General features: G+C 42.8%; 1 protein-coding gene across 2 annotated transcripts in view; it reads right to left on the bottom strand.

Annotated features, from left to right (window-relative positions):
* The window catches only part of ROCK1 (Rho associated coiled-coil containing protein kinase 1), a 120,523-nt gene that overhangs the window by 50,895 nt on the left and 48,631 nt on the right, over positions 1-20,997 (bottom strand). For both annotated transcript variants that reach the window (XR_014474860.1, XM_083187542.1), the window contains exons 2-6: positions 7,535-7,616; positions 3,895-3,995; positions 3,160-3,297; positions 1,448-1,623; positions 1,137-1,221 (exon numbers count right to left, since the gene is read on the bottom strand). Coding sequence is in view for 1 of the 2 variants with exons in the window: in XM_083187542.1 (XP_083043668.1) it covers positions 1,137-1,221; positions 1,448-1,623; positions 3,160-3,297; positions 3,895-3,995; positions 7,535-7,616 (582 nt within the window). In the remaining variant the exon portion in view is untranslated. The remainder of the gene's footprint in view (positions 1-1,136; positions 1,222-1,447; positions 1,624-3,159; positions 3,298-3,894; positions 3,996-7,534; positions 7,617-20,997) is intronic.

Raw genomic sequence — 20,997 nt, 5'->3', positions numbered from 1 at the left:
CCCTCCCAGCAGGATGTGCGTTACACTGCGCATGCACAGGACGACTCCCGGGTCATTAACCTGAAGTCCTGTGATCGCTAAAGGCAACTCTTATCGGGAGAGCAGCCTTGTGATTCTAATGGCATTACTGGCTACATACCAGCGTTAACGTCTGTAGGTACCCAATAAGTGGCGAAATATGGCACATCCCACCCTTATACTTCAGATTATTTTAATTTCCAAGAATATAAAGTTGCAGTTACATAACAATGAAGCGCGGCACAGGTCACACCCAAATGACCAGATTTTTGCACAAACTGCATACTACTAGTTTTGCATCTTAGTCGCTAATAATGTACTGTGCTAGGGATGAGAATTCCTAATTTTGTAGCAAAGGAATTGGAACAATGTTGCAAATTAAGCATAATGTTGCATAATACAGGTCACTTCAATCATACTAGTCTTATTACCCTAGATTGTGCAATTCTTCATCGTATTGTACTTAAGTGTACTAGGTACTTAAGATCAGTGTTTAAGTTAGAGATGAGCTGGTTCAGTTCTACTCAACAAATTATTGCAACTTCAGATTTTTCTAAATGGCTATTGACTGTCACATTTATTGGATAGCCAATAAGATGCTATGAGATCAGAGTATATCTGAGTATAACCAAACCCGCTCATCTCTAGCTTTAGTGCAGCGAAATTGCGAATTCTGTGGTGCACTAAATGAGGCTATACGGTGCTATTAGCTAAATGTGGATACACCTTTACCTTACAATTCTTGTTTCTGGTGTATTCTTTAATGAATAAAAATAGACCACCCTATTCTAATCCATAAACTACTGTATCTATATACTTGTGTGTACCACAGATTATAATCTCATGAAAGGTGAAATTTTTTATACAGATATATACCGTTGTTATTTATATTGTAGTTAGTGATTGTTTATACACTATATAGTAATATATGATAAACTATACTATTTTTCACATATATTTTACTTAATTAGACATTAGATCTGGAAAGCAACAGGAATATTGAGGCCATATCCCTAATAACTATAATGAACGTTTTTTGGTAGGGGATTTTTTGGTAATGTCCTCGCATGCTGTGTAAGCAAATTGTAATGCAAAACAGGAGGTTAGGCATAACTTACCCGGTTCATTTTCATACATGTACCAAAATCTGCCAGTTTTAAATGACCAGACTTATCCAGCAGCATATTGTCAGGCTTCACATCCCTGCAAGTAAAAAAATATATCTATTAAATCTTATTATTTTACATTCAAAAATACAAATTTGGTAACGTACATGTGTCAAATGCACTGTACATTGTAAATGATGGACTTCTGATATGGCAAATGAGCTTACACATGTTCTGCCTAAATAAACAATACATCTTTCTTGCATCCATATTAAAAAAAAAAAAAAAAATTATGTAAATCATTAGTTCTTTTTGGAAATTACCTGTGAATGAAGCCCATTGAATGAATAGCATCTAAAGCCAGGACCACTTGGGCTGTGTAGAACCGAGCCCATTTCTCAGGAACATCGTAGTTGCTCATTAAATTTACAAGATCTCCCCCAGGCATGTACTCCATCACCATGTATAGATAGCGATCATCTTGAAAAGCATAGAAGAGCTGCATATAGGAGAAGATACAGGAATGCTAGTTACTAGGGGGGGAATACCTGGGAAAGGTTTCTACACAGACTGATAAGCTGCTATCTTACCATATTTTTGCTATACACCTGTATTACGCTTTATTAAAAAGAGCTGAACTGTTGAGTTTCTCTTTACGTAGAATTGGATTGGTTACTCATTTACTGGTATCACACTTGCTAAATACCCAATCAAACAAAAGGGGAAATTATGCAGGAAGTGATAGCAGCCATTGCGTTTTCACTTCTGCCTATATGGTGCGTGGGGAAAACCTGCAATGTTGGCAGGACGCAGGGTGGTATTTTTTGATGGCATAGTCTGTCAATGTCAATAATTAAATTCCCCTAAAATTTCAGATTTAATTATTGCAATTCCCACATTTCCACAAATATTTACTTCAAAATGTAGATTTGACATTTCTACTGTAGGTATTGCAAAATGTGTGCTCAATTCATTCTGATTATATTGCACATACACATTTCTACCTGTACTCTAACAGTCAGCTCCTACTTGCTGTGTGATTGCACGGTTCAAAGAGCAAACAGAAGCATCAGTATACTCAATAAGTATACAAATAATACAAGGTAACATAAAAATTGCGGCAACATGAATTTTACACATTTCAAAATTCGAAGGAAAAATAAAGCAATTTGTGTAGAAAGATTAATTTATTTAACATTAAATAACACAGACTACATATCTGTTATTATACAATATGAGAAAATTAAAGGTAGTGGTACACTTAACTTTGCATTTTGGCCTTTTCCCACCACTTAAACCACAACATCAATAGCAGTGGCAGCACCATCACTAAGTAGTTAACATTTAAGCCCTGTACACATGGGGTGATTTAAGCCATTATCGCTCGCTAAATGGTCGCTTAGCAACCATATCGCCAGTGTGTTTTCTGTGTTTTGGGAGATAAATCTCTAACAGGGCGCTCCCACAGCCAGCCCTTAATGGACGCTGGTTGCAGGAGCATGTGGTTATGGCTAAAAATTGCTGGCTAGCAAGTCAAAATGAGGTAAAGACAGAATGACTTGCAATTTTTTTGCAGAATAACTTGCAATTTTCTGCTAAAATCACTGGCCGCTGAAGAAAATGATACCGCTGAGAGATATTAAGCCAAAATTGCTCAGCGAACATATTGCACCGTTTGTACGGGACTTTACACATACAGCACAGATCAAATACTTTCATAAACAATTTCCTAACATTTAAACTCTAATTATATCTCTTATTAAAACCAATTAAAAAACATGAAAAGGCCGGGAACTGCATAATCCGCAGGCATAGCAAAATTTCAAACGTAAATAAGCTCTACACAATCATTTTGGGCAGAGGAAGTAAATCTTACCTGTACCAGTTTCTTCCTATATTTAACAAAACGCGAGAGGCTCTCTATACCAGTGACACCAAGTGATGCATACCACTATTAAAACGTTACTTATATAGCTATGGAAAAGGAAGAAATCTTTTACAGTACTATAATCAGAAACAACATTTAAAAAGATACCTGCACAACCCAGGGACTATTGGCAAATGCCATAATATCTCGTTCTTCCCAGAAGAAGGCCGAGTCTGATCGCTTTATCATCTCCAACTTGCTCAAAAGCTTCATTGCATAAACTTTTCTTGTAGATTTGTGCCTTACCTTTCAAATGAAAACAACATGAATGAAATGAGGTTAAGTACAGTGAATCAATTAATAGTTTTAATGAAACGCTCTTTAAATGAGCTAAGCTACCTTAAGTCAATATGCAAAAAAAAAGAAATCTAGCACAAATAAAATTGTGAAAATAGACTGATTCATATGTGAGCATGACTAAACCTTTCTGCCCGTTGCAGGCTGCCAGAGCAGCTCAGTTTTGTCGTTAGAGCTGCTTTCAGCTCAAAAGCTGTCCAGTGTATACGGCCAAGCGATGAGCGGTTATGTGAACATCAGCAATATTGCCGGCCGCCATTCATCTGCCGGTATTACCAGCAAATGAGTGACAGGGTGGACAACTTTCCAAAGCGTCCTCTTATGGAAAGCCATCCACCCCCAGGAAAATCGCTCAGACAGGTGAAAATCTCTGTGTGTATGCACTGAGCGATTTCCCCCATCATCGCTGTGCATGCACGCTGGACAAAAGCCCCCAACGTGTATGCACCTTAAGCAGCACTTTCAAATCCTCTGCGTAATAGGCAGTTTCAGTCACTGAATTTACAGGTGCAACATAGTTGTCCACAGGAGTCATGCATAACCTACCAACTGAACTTCACCAAAAGCTCCTCTACCGATGACCTTAACCACTTCATAATCTTCTGCTTTCATACGCAAATCACGAATTTTACTTATCGTGTCTTTATCTAGATTCAAAAAGGAAAAAAAAAAAAAGGTCACTCACTCCAATTATTTTACATTACCAGAAAGAAATACATTGGGGAAAAAAATCCAAACTGGCAATACACTCCTTTTTCAGATTCGAAAACTAAACTGTAATGTAAAACATGTAGCGGGAATAACTAATTATTCATATAAACCTGTCATTCTATAAACTTGAATACATTTACAAATTCCCAGTGGGCAGATATTTCAGCTCCAAATTTGGTCATGGATGAAAAAGGCTATTTTAATCCACTAGGGTCAACATTGGCATGAGATTGTATGGAAAAAGTTCAAACTGCTAGAGTTCTAAAAACACAGCTATTAAAATGAAATGCTAGTTCTTAATAAAATATGATCATCACAATTCAGATTGCATTTTTTTCCCTATCAAAAACATGCTACTTATCTGATTTGTAATCAGTCTTGCTGGACTGTCTCAGCTTGGCAACAAGACACCCTTTTCATCAGTGAAAATAACAATTGAAATCATTCGAATTTCTATAAGGTTTAAAAGGTATTAAAAAGTTCAGATGAACAATGCTGAAAACATATCAAATTAGTTGGGGGAAGGGGGGTTAAATATCCTTTCTTAAATAACCATGAATGGTTACAAGTCTATTCTATCTGTAAGCAGGAATGACACTTCCTACTACCCTGCATGACACATATGGACACAGAAGCTCACAATAACTAAAGGTTCCATCATTCCTTTAGAAGGACTTGCAGAAGATTACAAGGACGTAAAGTGGGATATTAAATTCATGATTCCCTTATTAAGGGTCTATTTTATGTAGAAGATAACACTAAAAGGGTGGGTGGGTGTATGTATATCTAGTGTTCTAGCACCTGCTAACTTTGAAAACCACTGTAGTTCCTCTTCCCTGCCTGGGGTGTCGTCTGCTGTAGTCCTTCTAGCACAGTGTGGTCTGTATATCAGCACTGATATGCAAACCAGACCTGTGCTAGAAACACCACAGCAGACAGTGACACCCCAGGCAGGGAACAGGAACTGCAGGGGTTTTCAAAGATAGTGTGTGCTAGAAGGAATACTATATATCTATATCTTCCCAGCATGGACAAAAAGTTGTCTTTCATGATTTACAGGCAGGATAGATGAGGAAACATCATTTGGCAATACAGCGATATCTACATTGCTGCTGCTACCACCCTGTCTACTAATTTTACATTAAAAGACGCCAGGGTTTATGGGCCGCCTGGTGTAAGTGGATACATGACTTTCAGGTCCATGAACAATGCATTATGAAATGTGTCCTCAGATCCAAGACAAAAAGCAGAAAAACAAACAAACCCTGGAGCTATAATGGCCGCCTTCGCAGATACCACTTCAAAATATTTACAACACCGCTTACATCATGTTTATATGAAAGGAGATATAAATCATTATTTGTAGTTGATCACAACTGATTTCAGGCTTCTCTCACCTGCATCAGGTGAGCACAGACATCTCTGACTTGCGTTGAGCTGAATATTGTATAGGTTTGGAACTTAAAAATGTATCACTTATACAACAGGCAGTGAAGGCCCTCTCTCAATTCCCATAAGGGGAACAACCACCATGCTAAAAGACTGTTAACCCATTGAAAGGCACTGGTGGAGAGGGCTATAGAGTGCATCCAGTAATAGATTAACCAGAACCAGACAACTCCATTTGTGGGCCTTATTTACATACACTCGGGACTGGTGTACAATATTATACCATCTGAGATTCAGGCTCCATGTGTCATCATTAATCTGGCAGGTACTACTAGCCCATGGTGGAAAGTCTTAACCATGTAAACTTTTCAATAAATTTATTTTACTGCTCTGTGAAGAACACTTTCTGCTTTGGAGACATAACTGAATGGGGATTGAAGACCCCTAAACATCTCTGATTAGGAAAGAGATGCTTTTGTAAGTAGGCCAATGATATTTCGCATTTGAGTGCGGAGCGGTCTTTTCGTATGGGCTCAATGGGCAGCTGCTCAAGGGCTGCTTTAGCAAGCCACAGGCAGCTGACATTGTAGTAATATCAACAATGTGAACGGCGCTAGTAGGGCAAATGGCAGCACAGGCTGGAAAGTGGAGTCCAGCAGTGTGGGTGACACTGCAAGCTAGGGGTGTATTGGGACCAGGGATTCAATTTTTGATCGCTAACTCGAAAGTATGGTTATGCACCCACCTCGCTCTGAAGACATGCAAACAGATCTTTGGCTGCTATGACTGACTTGGTGCACTCATAAAAAGGTACCTTATTCTACATTAAGGGGAGGTATTCAATCTCCCGCAGCCATTCCCGACAGGGGGTATGGCTGTGGGGCCCTATTCAATGCTGTCTTAATCGACAGCATTGAACAGGGGATCTCGGCAGAACGAGCCCGACTTCACAAGCAGTTGGGCTCCTTCTGCAGAGAACAGGCAGGAATTGACGAGCTCCCGGCCACAGCTCGCCGATTTCTGGCCGCTTCTCGACCCGAGGCAGGTGGGACATTGAATCCCGCCTTCAAAATCTCGGTAGAGCAGACCGAGAACGGGACAGGGTCACGGCTGATGTGCCAGCCCGACAGTCTTGCCCCGACATTGAATACCCTCCTAAGCTTTTTATTTTTACAATTTTTATTCCCGTGTATGGGAGGTTAGGGGCCCCAGTGCATTGCTTTGCACAGGGCCTACAATGCTGTTAAGATGGCCTTGGTAGAGATTTTGTCTTTCATTTGTCGAGGCCATTCTATTACGGACTATACCCGAGACCACAAACACTGGTTTTATCATCACCCTGGGAAATAGTAGCGCTATGCTAGAATGTTTTGCTTGCATAAACCCTAAAACCAGACTGCAATTGTAGAGCTAAACACAAGCTAAACATCTGTGCACTAACAAGCCAGTTACTCCATAAGTGCACTAACAAGCCAGTCAAGCCAGTTACTCCATAAGTGCACTAACAAGCCAGTTACTCCATACGTGCACTAACAAGCCAGTTACTCCATACGTGCCCTAACAAGCCAGTTACTCCATACGTGCCCTAACAAGCCAGTTACTCCATAAGTGCACTAACAAGCCAGTTACTCCATAAGTGCACTAACAAGCCAGTTACTCCGTAAGTGCACTAACAAGCCAGTTACTCTGTAAGTGCACTAACAAGCCAGTTACTCCATAAGTGCACTAACAAGCCAGTTATTAAGTATGAAGATTTAAGGCAGCCAAGAGTTAACATACTGTATGATAGTGTTTCATAGATGTATCCGTTTATCTTTCCTGTATTTACCTAGTTACTGTGCAGGAATTACCACACCTTAGGCAACATTTGTATGCAAGCTTTATCTGAAACATTATATGCCAAGAGTAATTGCACATTCACCTCTCAAAGATTTATACACACATAATTACACTGACTAAACCCAGCAGTAATGATTGCTACATCGAAGTCCCATTACAATCCTTATATATATAATTGTAAAAATGTTATGAGCACTCCCATTTTCCAACTTAGATCCTTGCAATACTAAAAGATAAAAATGCTTACATCGATTTAAGAAGTTGTCAATGTTCTTGTTTTTTCTCATAGCCGGAAAGTCTAAATCATACACCATAGCGTCCAAACCGTCCTGTAAATAAAAGACACATACAATGATCAAACACTGAAACAAATATTCTTCTAACATAGACCCTTAATTGAATGTACAGACTTTTACAATTCTTCAGTTACTACATATTCAAATAGTCCCATCTTTATTATACTATAGTGCTACAGGGTTACACAGGAGATTGTCACGTCATCCGTATCAATCATGGCATTAAAAAATAAAAAATGAATAATGATCTGCATAATAGGAATAATACTTCCAGCTCAACTTAATGGGGCCTACACACATAGCGATGCAAGGGCATTCTAGTGCTTTTAGAAAAACTGGTACTCTTTACTTAGAAGGGCGCCCATCATGGCCATCTCGGGCATTGAATGCACTAAAAAAAATCGGGTGCGATGCGACCGACGAGATGACCGAGATTTCCCATAGGGAACAATGTTAAATGTCTCAATTGACCCGATTTTCCTGTTCAATGCCTCAATTGACCCAATTTTTCCATAGGAAACAATGTTAAATGGGCCACAGAGGCCAAATAGGCACCCTGAAGTGTATAATGGGCACCGGAATTGTTAACGCCACCCCACGATCAACGTCAACCCGAAGCGTGGCGAGCGCAGCGGTACGCGTCCTACGACCTTTTCATACCCCCACCATCCACGTCGGCGTGGAGTTGAGAATAGAAAGTGTGGCGAGCGCAGCGAGCCACCGAGCCCGAAGCGTGGCGAGCGCAGCGAGCCCCGCGAGGGGACGCGGATACCTTCACAGGTATCCGCTGCGCTCGCCACACTTTCTATTCTCAACTCCACGCCGACGTGGATAGTGGGGGTATGAAAAGGTCGTAGGACGCGTACCGCCGCCGCTCGCCACGCTTCGGGTTGACGTTGATCGTGGGGTGGCGTTAACAATTCGGGTGGCCATTATACACTTCAGGGTGCCTATTTGGCCTCTGTGGCCCATTTAACATTGTTTCCTATGGAAAAATCGGGTCAATTGAGGCATTGAACAGGAAAATTGGGTCAATTGAGACATTTAACATTGTTCCCTATGGGAAATCGCGGGCATCTCGTCGGTCGCATCGCACCCGATTTTTTAGTGCATTCAATGCCCGAGATTTTTTACTAACGATGCCCACGATCAAAATCGTGGGCGCCGTTCTAAGTAAAGAGTACCGAAAAACTTAATGTTATCAGTGTGTTTGATAACGTAAGACTGATTATGCATGATTTAACAAAACCAAATCACACCTGAGGCCCAAACCCATAATATGCTGCCTGGATAGTTTAAATGTCAGTTAAACTACAGAAAATAGATTTCTCAGATATTAATCCAATGATCAACTATGAATGGCTTTCAGAGCAAAAGGTTATTTTTAAAAATAGCAAAAAATAAAAAGTTAAATTCCCATTTTAAACCAGTTATTAAGGAGGTATATACCAAAGCTTGGATAAAGATACAATTGTGAGATACAGTACAAATCAGCTCCTTTCATTTTCAAAGTCTGTAAAATGTTAGGAAGAAGCTGATTAGCTGATACATTTAATTGTGAAAAAGCATCCTCAAGCTTTGATAAATAGACCCCTTTATCTTTTCACAGAGCAAACTCATACACACTAGAAACACTGGAATCAAATATCTAGTTGTACTGTGTAGAACTCACAAATCTGTGAACGACAGATAACAAGAACATAGCATTGCATCGAGCAATATTTAGTTCACACATGAAGTTCAAATAATAAACATCGCTAAGCAAATGGATTAGAAGCACATAACTGACTAAACATACGAGGGGTTAAAGGAGGCTTGATGCATTTTATAGATTCCAAGCTCAAACAATTTCACAAAGGCTGCCAATACGAGATCACAGCATTGTTTATAACCATTTCTATGTACGTTTCTATGCGTTTAAGCCCATGTTTCCTTGTCATTCTGGAGGGCTGGATTAAAAACTACAGCTCTGACTTCACTTGTTTTGATTAAAACCTGAATAACTTGTATCATGTTCCCAGTGACAGCAGCTGCTTCCAAATAACTCCGGCTTGTATTAGGCTACATGCTATACACAATGGGTGTAGCATTGTATTTATTTCTATTAGATGTTAAATGTATTTAATCTCCAGGGATGCAGTTACTTTGCCGACGTTTGTAATACCTATGTACAAAATCCCGACACCACAACGCCGAAATCCATAGTTCAGACATATTCATTATACCTCAACATTAAATTCCGAAAAATTCAGAATACCGACACTGTTCAAATACAGAAACATAAAATCCCTAATGCATAAAAAACAGACAATAATATAATACCGACACTATTCAAATACCGACAACACAAATACCGACATACATTTGACCGGCACACAAAAATCTCGACACCACAAATACCGACATGCTTTTGACCGGCACATCAAAATCCCGACACAGCCCTGCACAACCGAAATCCCGACACAGCTGAAATCCCGACACCACAAATACCGACATGCTTTTGACCGGCACATGAAAAACCCGACACAGCCCTGCACAACCGAAATCCCGACGCAGCTGAAATCCCGACACCACAAATACCGACATGCTTTTGACCGGCACATCAAAATCCCGACACAGCCCTGCACAACCGAAATCCCGACACAGCTGAAATCCCGACACCACAAATACCGACATGCTTTTGACCGGCACATCAAAATCCCGACACAGCCCTGCACAACCGAAATCCCGACACCAGAAATACCGCCATGCTTTTGACCGGCACATGAAAATCCCGACACAGCCCTGCACAACCGAAATCCCGACACAGCTGAAATCCCGACACCACAAATACCGACATGCTTTTGCACATACAGAACGCCCGCTCCAATGTCTTCTCTCTGCCGTACTTCCAAACTCCTTCTGCAGCAGACTCATAATCTCCTTGAATGTTACCCATGATGTACTGCACAACTGCCCTCGCCCCTTTGCCACCGCTACCCCCCCCCCCCCACCCCAACACTACTACCCCAACCAGAGAAGCGCCGCCTCACATAGGCGCATTTTTTTTATGTCAATCTCCGAGACGCAGTCCCCACCTAAGCCAGGCTAACTATACAGGCTTTCCCAAGCTTCCTACCCAGCCTGTCCCCCCTGCCCTCGATGCCGCTACCTCCCCGCCCGCTAGGCGCCTTGTTTAAGACGGCAGCCTTTCCTCCCAATCCCCGAGACGGCTACACTCCCTAAAACAGCGCGTCCATACTCACCCATGGCACACGCTTAATCTTATTGCCAGTCCCCACCCTCCTAAGCCAGGCTTCCTACACAGGCTTTCCCCCAAGCTCCCTACCCAGCCTGTCCCCCCTGCCCTTGATGCCGCTACCTCCCCGCCCGCTAGGCGCCTTGTTTAAGACGGCAGCCTTTCCTCCCAATCCCCGAGACGGCTACACTCCCTAAAACAGCGCGTCCATACTCACCCATGGCACACGCTTAATCTTATTGCCAGTCCCCACCCTCCTAAGCCAGGCTTCCTACACAGGCTTTCCCCCAAGCTCCCTACCCAGCCTGTCCCCCCTGCCCTCGATGCCGCTACCTCCCCGCCCGCTAGGCGCCTTGTTTAAGACGGCAGCCTTTCCTCCCAATCCCCGAGATGGCTACATTCTACAATCCCAAAATGTGTGGAGATATCGTAGCTTGTGCAGGCAAACCTGAACTGTATTGTAGGAGTTTTGTAGGGGTATTGATCGTTACTTTATTAAAGCAGATACAGCATTATATGAGTGCAGTTAACTAAAAAATGTTTGTCTACATATTCCTCAAAGAAAGAAGACACGTGATTTTCATTGTCACGATGTATCAATCCTACAGTTATCCACTTGCACTGACCTTGATAACATCACATTTGTGCATCAGCAATTTTTTTTTATATATATATATTTTGTGTTAACCCTGAGACATAGCAGAAAAACAGTGTTCAATGACTATGGCCTTAATTCTGGTAAAATTGCTATGTGCCTCCAAAGGTATCTATAACATTTCCCTTCAAAGGTATAATCACGATATAATCAAACAGCATCAAATGGTTTATGTTACATTACTCATTTTTCCTCAGTTTCAAAGACATAAATAAATTCCAGAAAAACTGCAAAAGGACTTATGTCAAACCATGCCATGCCACTCCCACAAACACCCCCGGAATGGAATCTGTGTTCCGGAGTCTATACACTATGCGTACAAATTGTTCAATATATTAAAAAAATATACATCACAAGGAGTGATAAGGGTAAATCCGGGTGTCCTCTAGGCTCCACACCAATGTGTTTTGGATTGCTTCCTGCCTTATGGTATGCACCTTAAACATTTGCTCAGTGATAACATCTGTGTTTTTTATTAGAAGAATCTGCAGACGAATTAGCAGCGCTTGCAGAACGGCCTTTAATTTAGTGTACAGTTCTCCAGATTAAGTAGTGCGACGTTAGAGTGTAGAACTAGCTGTAGCTACGTCGCAAGTTGCATTTCTTGTGTGTTTAAAGGACATATGAGTGTCTTCATCCTTTGCTTTCACAAATGTTAAACGGTAATGGATGTCTAAAGCGAGCAATGATCATATTTCCCAAATAACCATATTGAGCGCTACTTTTTTTCAATACCAGCTTTAGGCTACCCACTGTTGTGTCCGTGCAAATAGAATAGTTCAATTGTACCCAATATCATTACTCCTTCTTACTATATTACCTATACCTTAAAAATAAAATATTCATCAATATACATCGCTAAATAGGACTTGTTCTTAAAGAAAAAAAAGGCAAGAAAATATAATTTGAGCAATTGTTTCTTTATTTACAATTATTCACATATCAAACACACGTTTCCTTAATGACATGTACCAGTAGTGAAAGTAGAAGAAATATCTTCATATACAACATTCCGCACCGCTAGAGTATTCTTCAATATATAAAAAAAAAAAAAAAAAAAATGACATCACAATAAAATATTTGCTACTACTTTGGGTGCAAGCTTCTTCGCTTTCTTCAAAACCAATGATAATACACACATCTCACAAACAGGCCAGCTTAGATTTGAACGCGCTTGTCAAATAGTATACTCCCTCGATTACGCGCCTTCTTCAGCAGATTCAAAATCAGCCAATGACAATGCTAACATTTTAAAAATAGGGCGGGTTATATTTTATGCACTTATTAAATAGTAGACACCCTCGAATACGCGCCTTCTTCAGCACACTCTAAAAAGTGTCGGCTGCAAGCAAATACCTGGAAGAATCCAGGCGGACTGTAGCTGTTCTAATATAGGAAAAGGTTAGTTATATCATTGATCTGTACTATACAATCCCATTTACAATTCTTTACTTATTCCAGTTTAGTTAAGTTATATTGGGGCAGATGTACTAACCACCGTTAAGTGCTTATGTAGCACTTAACGCTAGTAAAATTACTTTTTTACGATTTGTTTAAATGTATGAATGGGACTTTTAACGTCCCCCTGAGGCAGCCCTGAACTTAACGTTCAGGCGCTGTCCTCCGGCTTGAAGCTATAAGCTTTAACGTCTAAGGCAATGTATTATTGCCTTGTCAGACGTTAAAGCCGCTGCTTCTCTTCGCCAGCCCCAGGCTGGCGTTAGGTTGATGTTGTCCTTTTTTTTTTTAACACCTCCTCTCCCCCCTCCGATCCCGCCAGCATGCCGACACCTTGCTCTCCTGTCAGCATGCTGGCTCCGTCGGCTTCCCCGCTCCCCTTCCCCCTCTTTTTTTTATACCTGTTTTTTTTTTTTTGGGGGGGGTGGCAGCGCATCCCCCCCTCCTCCTCCGATATCACCAGCATGCCTACCCCTTTGTTTTTTACTCAGCATGCTGGCGCCGCTGGCTTCCCCGCTCCAGGTTAACATTTTTTTGGCAGCGCATCTCCCCCCCCCCCCCCCTCCTCCGATCCCAGCATGCCGACATTTGTCTCTACTGTCGGCATGCTGGCGCCGCTGGCTTCCCCGCTCCAGGTTAACATTTTTTTGGCAGCGCATCTCCCCCCCCCCCCCCTCCTCCGATCCCAGCATGCCGACATTTGTCTCTACTGTCGGCATGCTGGCGCCGCTGGCTTCCCCGCTCCAGGTTAACATTTTTTTGGCAGCGCAATATCATCACGATAGCCTGGTGTTTGTAACTAATCCCTTAGAGTGCACTGTAGGGACCCCGCTGTATACTGCGCTGCTGGGTCCCCAAGAGAGCGGGGACGCGGCAGGAGGGTTGTCAGATATATATTTAAAACACCGGGCGGGCATGCTGTCTCTGCTTACTAGCGGAGAGCGGGGACGCGGCGGGAGACCTGTGAGGAATCATATTCAAAAGCCCGGGCGGCCGATGATTGGCTGAGAGCTCAGCCATTCATCGGCCACCCGGTCTTTTGAATATGATTCCTCACAGGTCTCCCGCCGCGTCCCCGCTCTCCGCTAGTAAGCAGAGACAGCATGCCCGCCCGGTGTTTTAAATATATATCTGACAACCCTCCTGCCGCGTCCCCGCTAGTAAGCAGAGACAGCATGCCCGCCCGGTGTTTTAAATATATATCTGACAACCCTCCTGCCGCGTCCCCGCTCTCTTGGGGACCCTGCAGCGCAGTATACAGCGGGGTCCCTACAGTGCACTCTAAGGGATTAGTTACAAACACCAGGCTATCGTGATGATCGGAGCTGCAGGGACCAAAAAATAATAAGAATGGAAGGGGGGACTGGAGCGGGGCAGCCGGCAGCACCAGCATGCTGACAGGAGAGATAATTGTCGGCATGCTGATGACATGGGAGGGGCCAGCAAAGGAGCTGAAAAAAACTGGAGCGGGCAGCCACTGATTGGCTGAAAGAAGACGAAAAACTGGGAAGAAAATAAAGGCAATTAAAGACAAGAGGTGAGTTAACGATTAACGTTACTCACTAACATCAGCTTAGTACATTAGGGTGAAATCTGTCCCTGCTCCTGAGCGTTATGCCAGGAGAAGTGGGAAACTTTAGATTTCACACGTTAAGGGGAGATTGATACATCTGCCCCATTATGTCCTTGTGTGTCATGAGTCTTGTCCTCACCATGGAGGCAGATGTACGAAGCAACGTTAAGTGCTTAAGCAGCACTTAACGCTATTAAATGGACAGTTTTACTTGTTTCCATAATGTATGAATGTGTATTTTAACATCACCCTGAGGCAGCCCTGAACTTAACTTTCAGGTGCTGTCCTCCTGCTTGAAGTTACAAGATTTAACATCGCAGGCAATGTATTATTGCCTTGTCAGACGTTAAAGCCGCTGCTTCTCGTCGCCTGCCACAGGCTGGCGTAGGTTGATTTTGCCATTTTTTTCTGATGTGCTACAATAGCCCCGTGGGGGTGGGGGTCCGGGTGGGATTGTGATTTAGAAAAGATTGTTATCAGTAGCATATATATATACTACTCATAACAATCTGTTCGAAATCACAATCCCACCCAGCCCCCCACCGGCTATTAGAGTTGACAGAGATGTCAGTGTTTTGATGTGTAAAAGCTGTGGTCAGTAGGGTGCCTGCGCTGAAGTGTTTTTACTCAGAGGGGTCCCAGCAGTGCATTAGAATTAACTATCAGCGCTCTCCCCGTGGGCGGTTGCGGCGACGTGGGAAGGCTGTTTGAAAACACTAGCCGCATGCTGATTGGCTGAGATTCAGCCAATCAGCGTGCAGCGACTCTTTTTAAACCCAGCCGAGCTTACCGCGTGGATAACACTGATAGTTAATTCAAATGCACTGCAGGGACCCCGCCGAGTTCAAACACTTCATCGCAGGGACCCCACTGACCACAGCTTTTACACACCTTCGCACGGCTCCTCTGCCGGCTACAATAGCTGGTGGTGGGGTGAGGGTTTCGTTTTTTTTGTTTTTAACGTAAGATTATTATTATGCAGATAGATGATTATTATGCAGGGGGACGGGGTCAGCAGCCAGAGCAGAGAGGAAAGCGGTAAAAGCCTGTCCTATTGATGGAGACACTGCCGGGAGTCCCCCTTATGTAGTTGACACGGCTGATCTTCCTCATAGAGCAGACGCAGCTTCTCTGCTTCAGAGGTTTAGCGTTGCAGCAGCTCCATAAGGGCTACCCGCGGTGGCAGCCACATAAGGGGATGTAAGTAAAAAAAAAAAAAAAGGGAAATATACATTTTTATGAAATGGCGTTAAGCACTAAATAGACGATTATACATTAGGTGGAAAAGGTTGGCCAATTCTCCACATTATGGCAGTAGAAGTGGGAAATGTAAAGTATCAAACGCTAAACACACGTTAGATGTGCCTTAAGATCCTATCCACGATCTGATCAGATAGGATCGTGGATAGGATCTTAAGGCACATCCGATTTGCATCCTATCTTGACTATATAGTGCAGATCTGCACTATATAGACAAGGCAGCCAAGACTTTCTGGCTTCCGATACATGAACGCGCATCGGGATCGGATCGGGATCGCAAGGGTTAAAAGCCTTGTGATCTGCATCCGATGTTGATCCGATGCCGATCCGATGTTGACTATATCGTCAACATCGGAAAGGAAATCGGACCGTGTGTACACAGCATTATTAATCTCAATCTCCCCTTAACGTGTGAAATGTAACGTTTTCCACTTCTCCTGTCATAATGCGCATGAGCATGGACAACCCCCCCTTCCCCCCCGAAAAAAAAAAGCTCTGCAAGGTTCAAATACAGCGGATTGGCTGGTGCTTTATCTCCTTTCACCTTTTCTCCACTTACTGTCCAGTTTTTCTCTTCTCCAGGCTTAATGCATCTGCCCCATAGTTTTCTATGGGGGATGCAAAGCTGCCCGATCTATCAACATCGGGCAGCCTGGCTTCGCAATCCTGGGCTATCGCCATTCTGATATGAATATAGCCTATGGTAGACTCTGTCTACAGATCGCACTACCGAGCGGGGAAGTGCGGTCACAGGGGTCGGTGGGGGTCAGTGCATAACCGCGCATACGCAGACAAAACGGCTTCCTGCTCTGGGAATCGCAGGGACGGGCTCCTTTCATGATAATACATTCACGTGGTGTCGCTCAAAGCCGCAGTGCACTGTCCGGTGACGTGATCTCGCCGGCATCGCAGTCCATTGATAAATGCGCACCTTCAGCTTAGAACTTCAAGCAGGAGGACAGCACCTGAACGTTAAGTTCAGGTCTGCCTCAGGGGACGTTAAAAACACCATTCATACATTATGTCAAAACGCTAAAAGGTCCATTTAATAGCGTTAAGTGCTACTTAAGCACTTTACGCTGCTTCGTACATCTGCACCAATATTCCCAATTTAAATATCATCAACTTAGTTAGGTGTAGGTACGTTTATGCTGTTCAATAAGCATTGCCGCCTATGTGAATAATGTTTCCTCTCTGCACACACTATTCTCCTAGGGTGAGATTCAATTGTTCCTGTAATGGACGTCTATTTTGGAAAACATCCATTTGCGGCTGTTCAGTATCTTAAGATGTCCATGAACGCCGGCAATGCAATACTTTGGTTTGTTGTAAAGTTAGGGCTTTAGAAATGTGGTTTAGTGCGAAGTGGAGCAATGATAGTCAATTAGTAGTGTTTCATGGCCATTGTCCTTTTTGTGCGTAGCACCTGCTACATGGTCGGCACAGATGAAGGTGCCCGGGGAACGACTGACCTAGCGTTTTGCTGACCACAGTGTGAAAGCACAATATCCTCCTATTTTGCACACTAGATTTTGCATCATGCCCGGTTAATCGCATTCATCTCTGCCACCCATGGCGCCACTGCTTATTCAGGCTGACAGAGCCCGGAGGTCATGGTTATGGTGTAATAAGGGGGGGTGGGGGCGAGCAGGGTACGTTCCATTGGTACCATGGAAAGCACAGTGGATGGGGCCTTTGCCGAACAGGTCATTGTATCCGCAACACTCACCATATCCATCAATGTCACTTAGAGCATCTATGGCTAACCATCTACGGTTTGTACTACTCGGTAGCCATCGCAGAAATGTTGTAAATGTGCCCTGGTACAATCTAAAAATTTGGCTGTGGAAAGGGCCGTCGCCACCACTATGCAAATCTAGCCATTTGCCGAGGCTGCCGGCCCCTGGGTGGCAGTAGTTCGCCGCTGGCCTCTCGCATGTAGGTTAGCAGCCTGGAGCGGGCAGGGGTGTTCATGCGTCGCTGTGTTAGCTGGCGGCGGTGTCCATGCAGTGATGAGCAAATAACTAGTGCAATCTGGCGGTCATACATCGGTCCGTGTAGCGCTGCTGGATTTGAAAACAGAATCAGCTGTTTAGAGTGCGGCACGTTTTCAAACCCAGCAGCGCTTCACGTGCTGCCTCCTGTCCGCCGAATAGCGCTAGTTATTTGCTTATCACTGCAGGGACCCCATGGCCAGCTAACACAGCGACGCAGGTACCCACCTCCCGGCACGGAAAACCCTGGCCACCGTCAGGTACCGCTCAGCTCAAGCACCAACACCTCCCCCTTCCTCGCCGTGGCCGCTCAGTTGCCATGCACCGGCCCGGGCTGGGGTTTACCGATTATTGAGTGCTGATATATGCTCTGTGTCCTGTCACTTTGTGAAAAAAAAAATATAAATATTTTATTCTACCTTTCCATCGATGGAGGTAAACCATGTTCTTCTCCCCCCATCGGTTGCAAAAGGTTTTGATATCGTCTCAAAATCATTAAAGTATTTCAATCGGCGTGCAATGAGGGCATCCCAAATTCAGGGGATTTGGCCAAAAGTTTTATCCCCATTGATTTTTTTTTGTTTTTTTCAGGATTTGGTTTCTATATTCTATTTCTTTTACAAGAAATGGCTCAGCAGCATGAAATCATACCCTGCAAACTCGTTCCATCACAGAAAGGAGGCAATCTTTTAAACATACAAGGTTATTTGTTTGCCAAAAACAAACAACGTGGAGATGTATGTTATTGGAATTGTGTTGAGAAAAAGAGTGGACATTGCTCTGCATGTGCTTGCACAATTGAATTTGGGACACCTGTAGTGAGATCTCATGGTGAACATAATCACCCCCCACGTGCAGTGCAAACTGACATTGCTATAGCCAGAGCCGCAATCAAGGAACGGGCACGAAATACTACAGAAACACCAGCACAGATAATTCATACAGTCACCACAGAAATGTCATCAACCAGTGCTGTATCCATGCCAAATAAGGAAGCTCTAAGACAAGTCGTTAAACGTGCTAGACGGGAGGACCTGCCTGCGGAACCACAGTCATTACAGGACATTCAAGTTCCTGACAATTTAAAGGTACTAAATGGTGAACTTTTCCTTGTCAAAGATACTTGCTTTGCAGATAATAGAATACTAATATTTACAACCAAGGAGAATTTGACTAAACTACAGGAGGCACCATATTGGATCATGGATGGTACCTTCAAAACCTGTCCAACTTTGTTCCGTCAATTGTACACCATTCATGCAATGGTCGGGACCGAGGAATCCACGCAAAGTTTTCTTCCCCTTGTGTATGGCTTATTATCCAGCAAAAGCCAGGAATGTTATAAACAATTTTTTGCTGATTTGCAAGATTATGCAGAGGAAAATCAGATCCCACTAGCACCCCAATTTATAATGACTGATTTTGAATTAGCCGCCATAAATGCAGCTAAATTTGAGTTTCCAGGGAGTGTACACAAATGCTGTCTGTTTCACTTGTCTCAAAATATTTGGAAAAGTATTCAAAGCGCTGGTTTAGTGGACCATTATGGTTCTGACCCGGAATTTTCTAAACAAATGAGACAGTTACAGGCTTTGGCTTTTTTAAACGAAAGTGAGATACCATCCGCTTTTGTTCAATTGAAAAATAATTTGCCAAGTATTGCTGCTCCCGTTCTTCAATATTTTGAAGAAAATTATGTACTGGGGAAAAGGCGAACAGGTACAAGGAGACAATGTCCACGGATTCCCCCTTCTTATCCTCCAGCTCTTTGGTCAGTTGCAGAAAACAATCTGCTGGGTATACCCAGAACCCAAAATAAACTTGAGGCATGGCATCGAAAGTGGAACACCATTCTTGGCCAGAGAAAATTAGGAGTGTACCATTTAATAACTTACCTGATAAAAGAGCAGCACAATACCAACATTCGTTTTGAACGAGTTACAGCAAATGTTCCAAGAACCCCAGCACGAAAAGCAGATTTGATGAAGCAAAGAGCACTGGAGGCATGTATACGCAACAGAGATTCAGTTGACTTATTTACATTTCTTCGAGGCATTGCTCATAATTTGAGAGAATAAGTAATGTGCTTTCATGTTTTTTTACATACCTTCTCCTGTTTGTTTCAAGGTTGTTCTTCACATTCAATTTTTTGTATGGCTAGGACAATGCCATTATGAATAATTTTTTGTAATGTTTATTGATGTTTTCAAGTTTAACCATTTTTCAATGTTTCCGTATAATCTGTTTGTGTTATCGATAATTAGTTTGGAATCAAAGTGAATTTCCCGTGAAATCTTCCAACACGAAAGGAGAACGTCAAATACAATCAGATAAATTCTAAGTGATATTGCTGCACGGATGTATATATATATAGTTATAATTAAATGTTTTTATAAATCTTTTGGACAAATTGAAGTTGTCCAATAAAAGGCAAACACAAACCAACGCGTTTCGTCATAATGAATTCCTCAGGGGTTATGTTCTAAATGTTGAAAAAGGGTGGAGACAAATATTATCAATCCACACCAGGTAAGACTTTGACTCCAATCAGGCTGGACTGCCTTTAGAGACATAAATTTGTTTGCCAGCACTCTAATTGAATGAGCAAATTTGGAAACATTTTACACATCGGGAAGGGGACCACAATTATGTGTTCTTCCACAAGCACACCTCTTTGGTTATGGACCCATCATGTGGATACTTCGCAGGATGCATCCTAGATGCAGCCTGCGAAGGGTACATGTTGATCCACGTGCTGGGTACATTACCAAAGAGGTGTGGCATGGATGTACATCAATATTAAAAAAAGATTAATGGTTATCCATAGCACTATCTATGGCCAATTGCAAAACTGCCTTTGATGGGAACCATTGTTTGCAATGGCATCGATGTACATCCCTATTGCTAATGCTTATTTGTTAATAGGGCAACTTCCTGTTGTAGTGGTCGATCACAGACACGCACAGAGGCATTATAAAGCGTGCAGGGAGACAGTGTGCTTGTTCTGTGTCACCTTAAAAATGTTATTGCTCTACTAGAGCTCCATTATCTTAGAAGTCCAGAGGGTGCCCCGCATGCAAATGAATTAACTGTAAAGACGACCATAACTATAGACATCAAGATATGGGAGATCACCTTATTTTGTAATGGTTACGTCTATTTCATAGAGGGCTAAAGCACAGGGCGGAAGAATCTTGGATGGCAAATCTTCCCAAAGTGTGCCCTCGCGGTCTTTC

This window comes from Crinia signifera, chromosome 5, assembly GCF_055691185.1.
Source record: "Crinia signifera chromosome 5, ASM5569118v1, whole genome shotgun sequence".
Taxonomy (NCBI): Eukaryota; Metazoa; Chordata; class Amphibia; order Anura; family Myobatrachidae; genus Crinia; species Crinia signifera.
The sequence above is the reverse complement of the archived record's forward strand: the minus strand, read 5'-3'. Positions and strand labels throughout refer to the sequence as shown.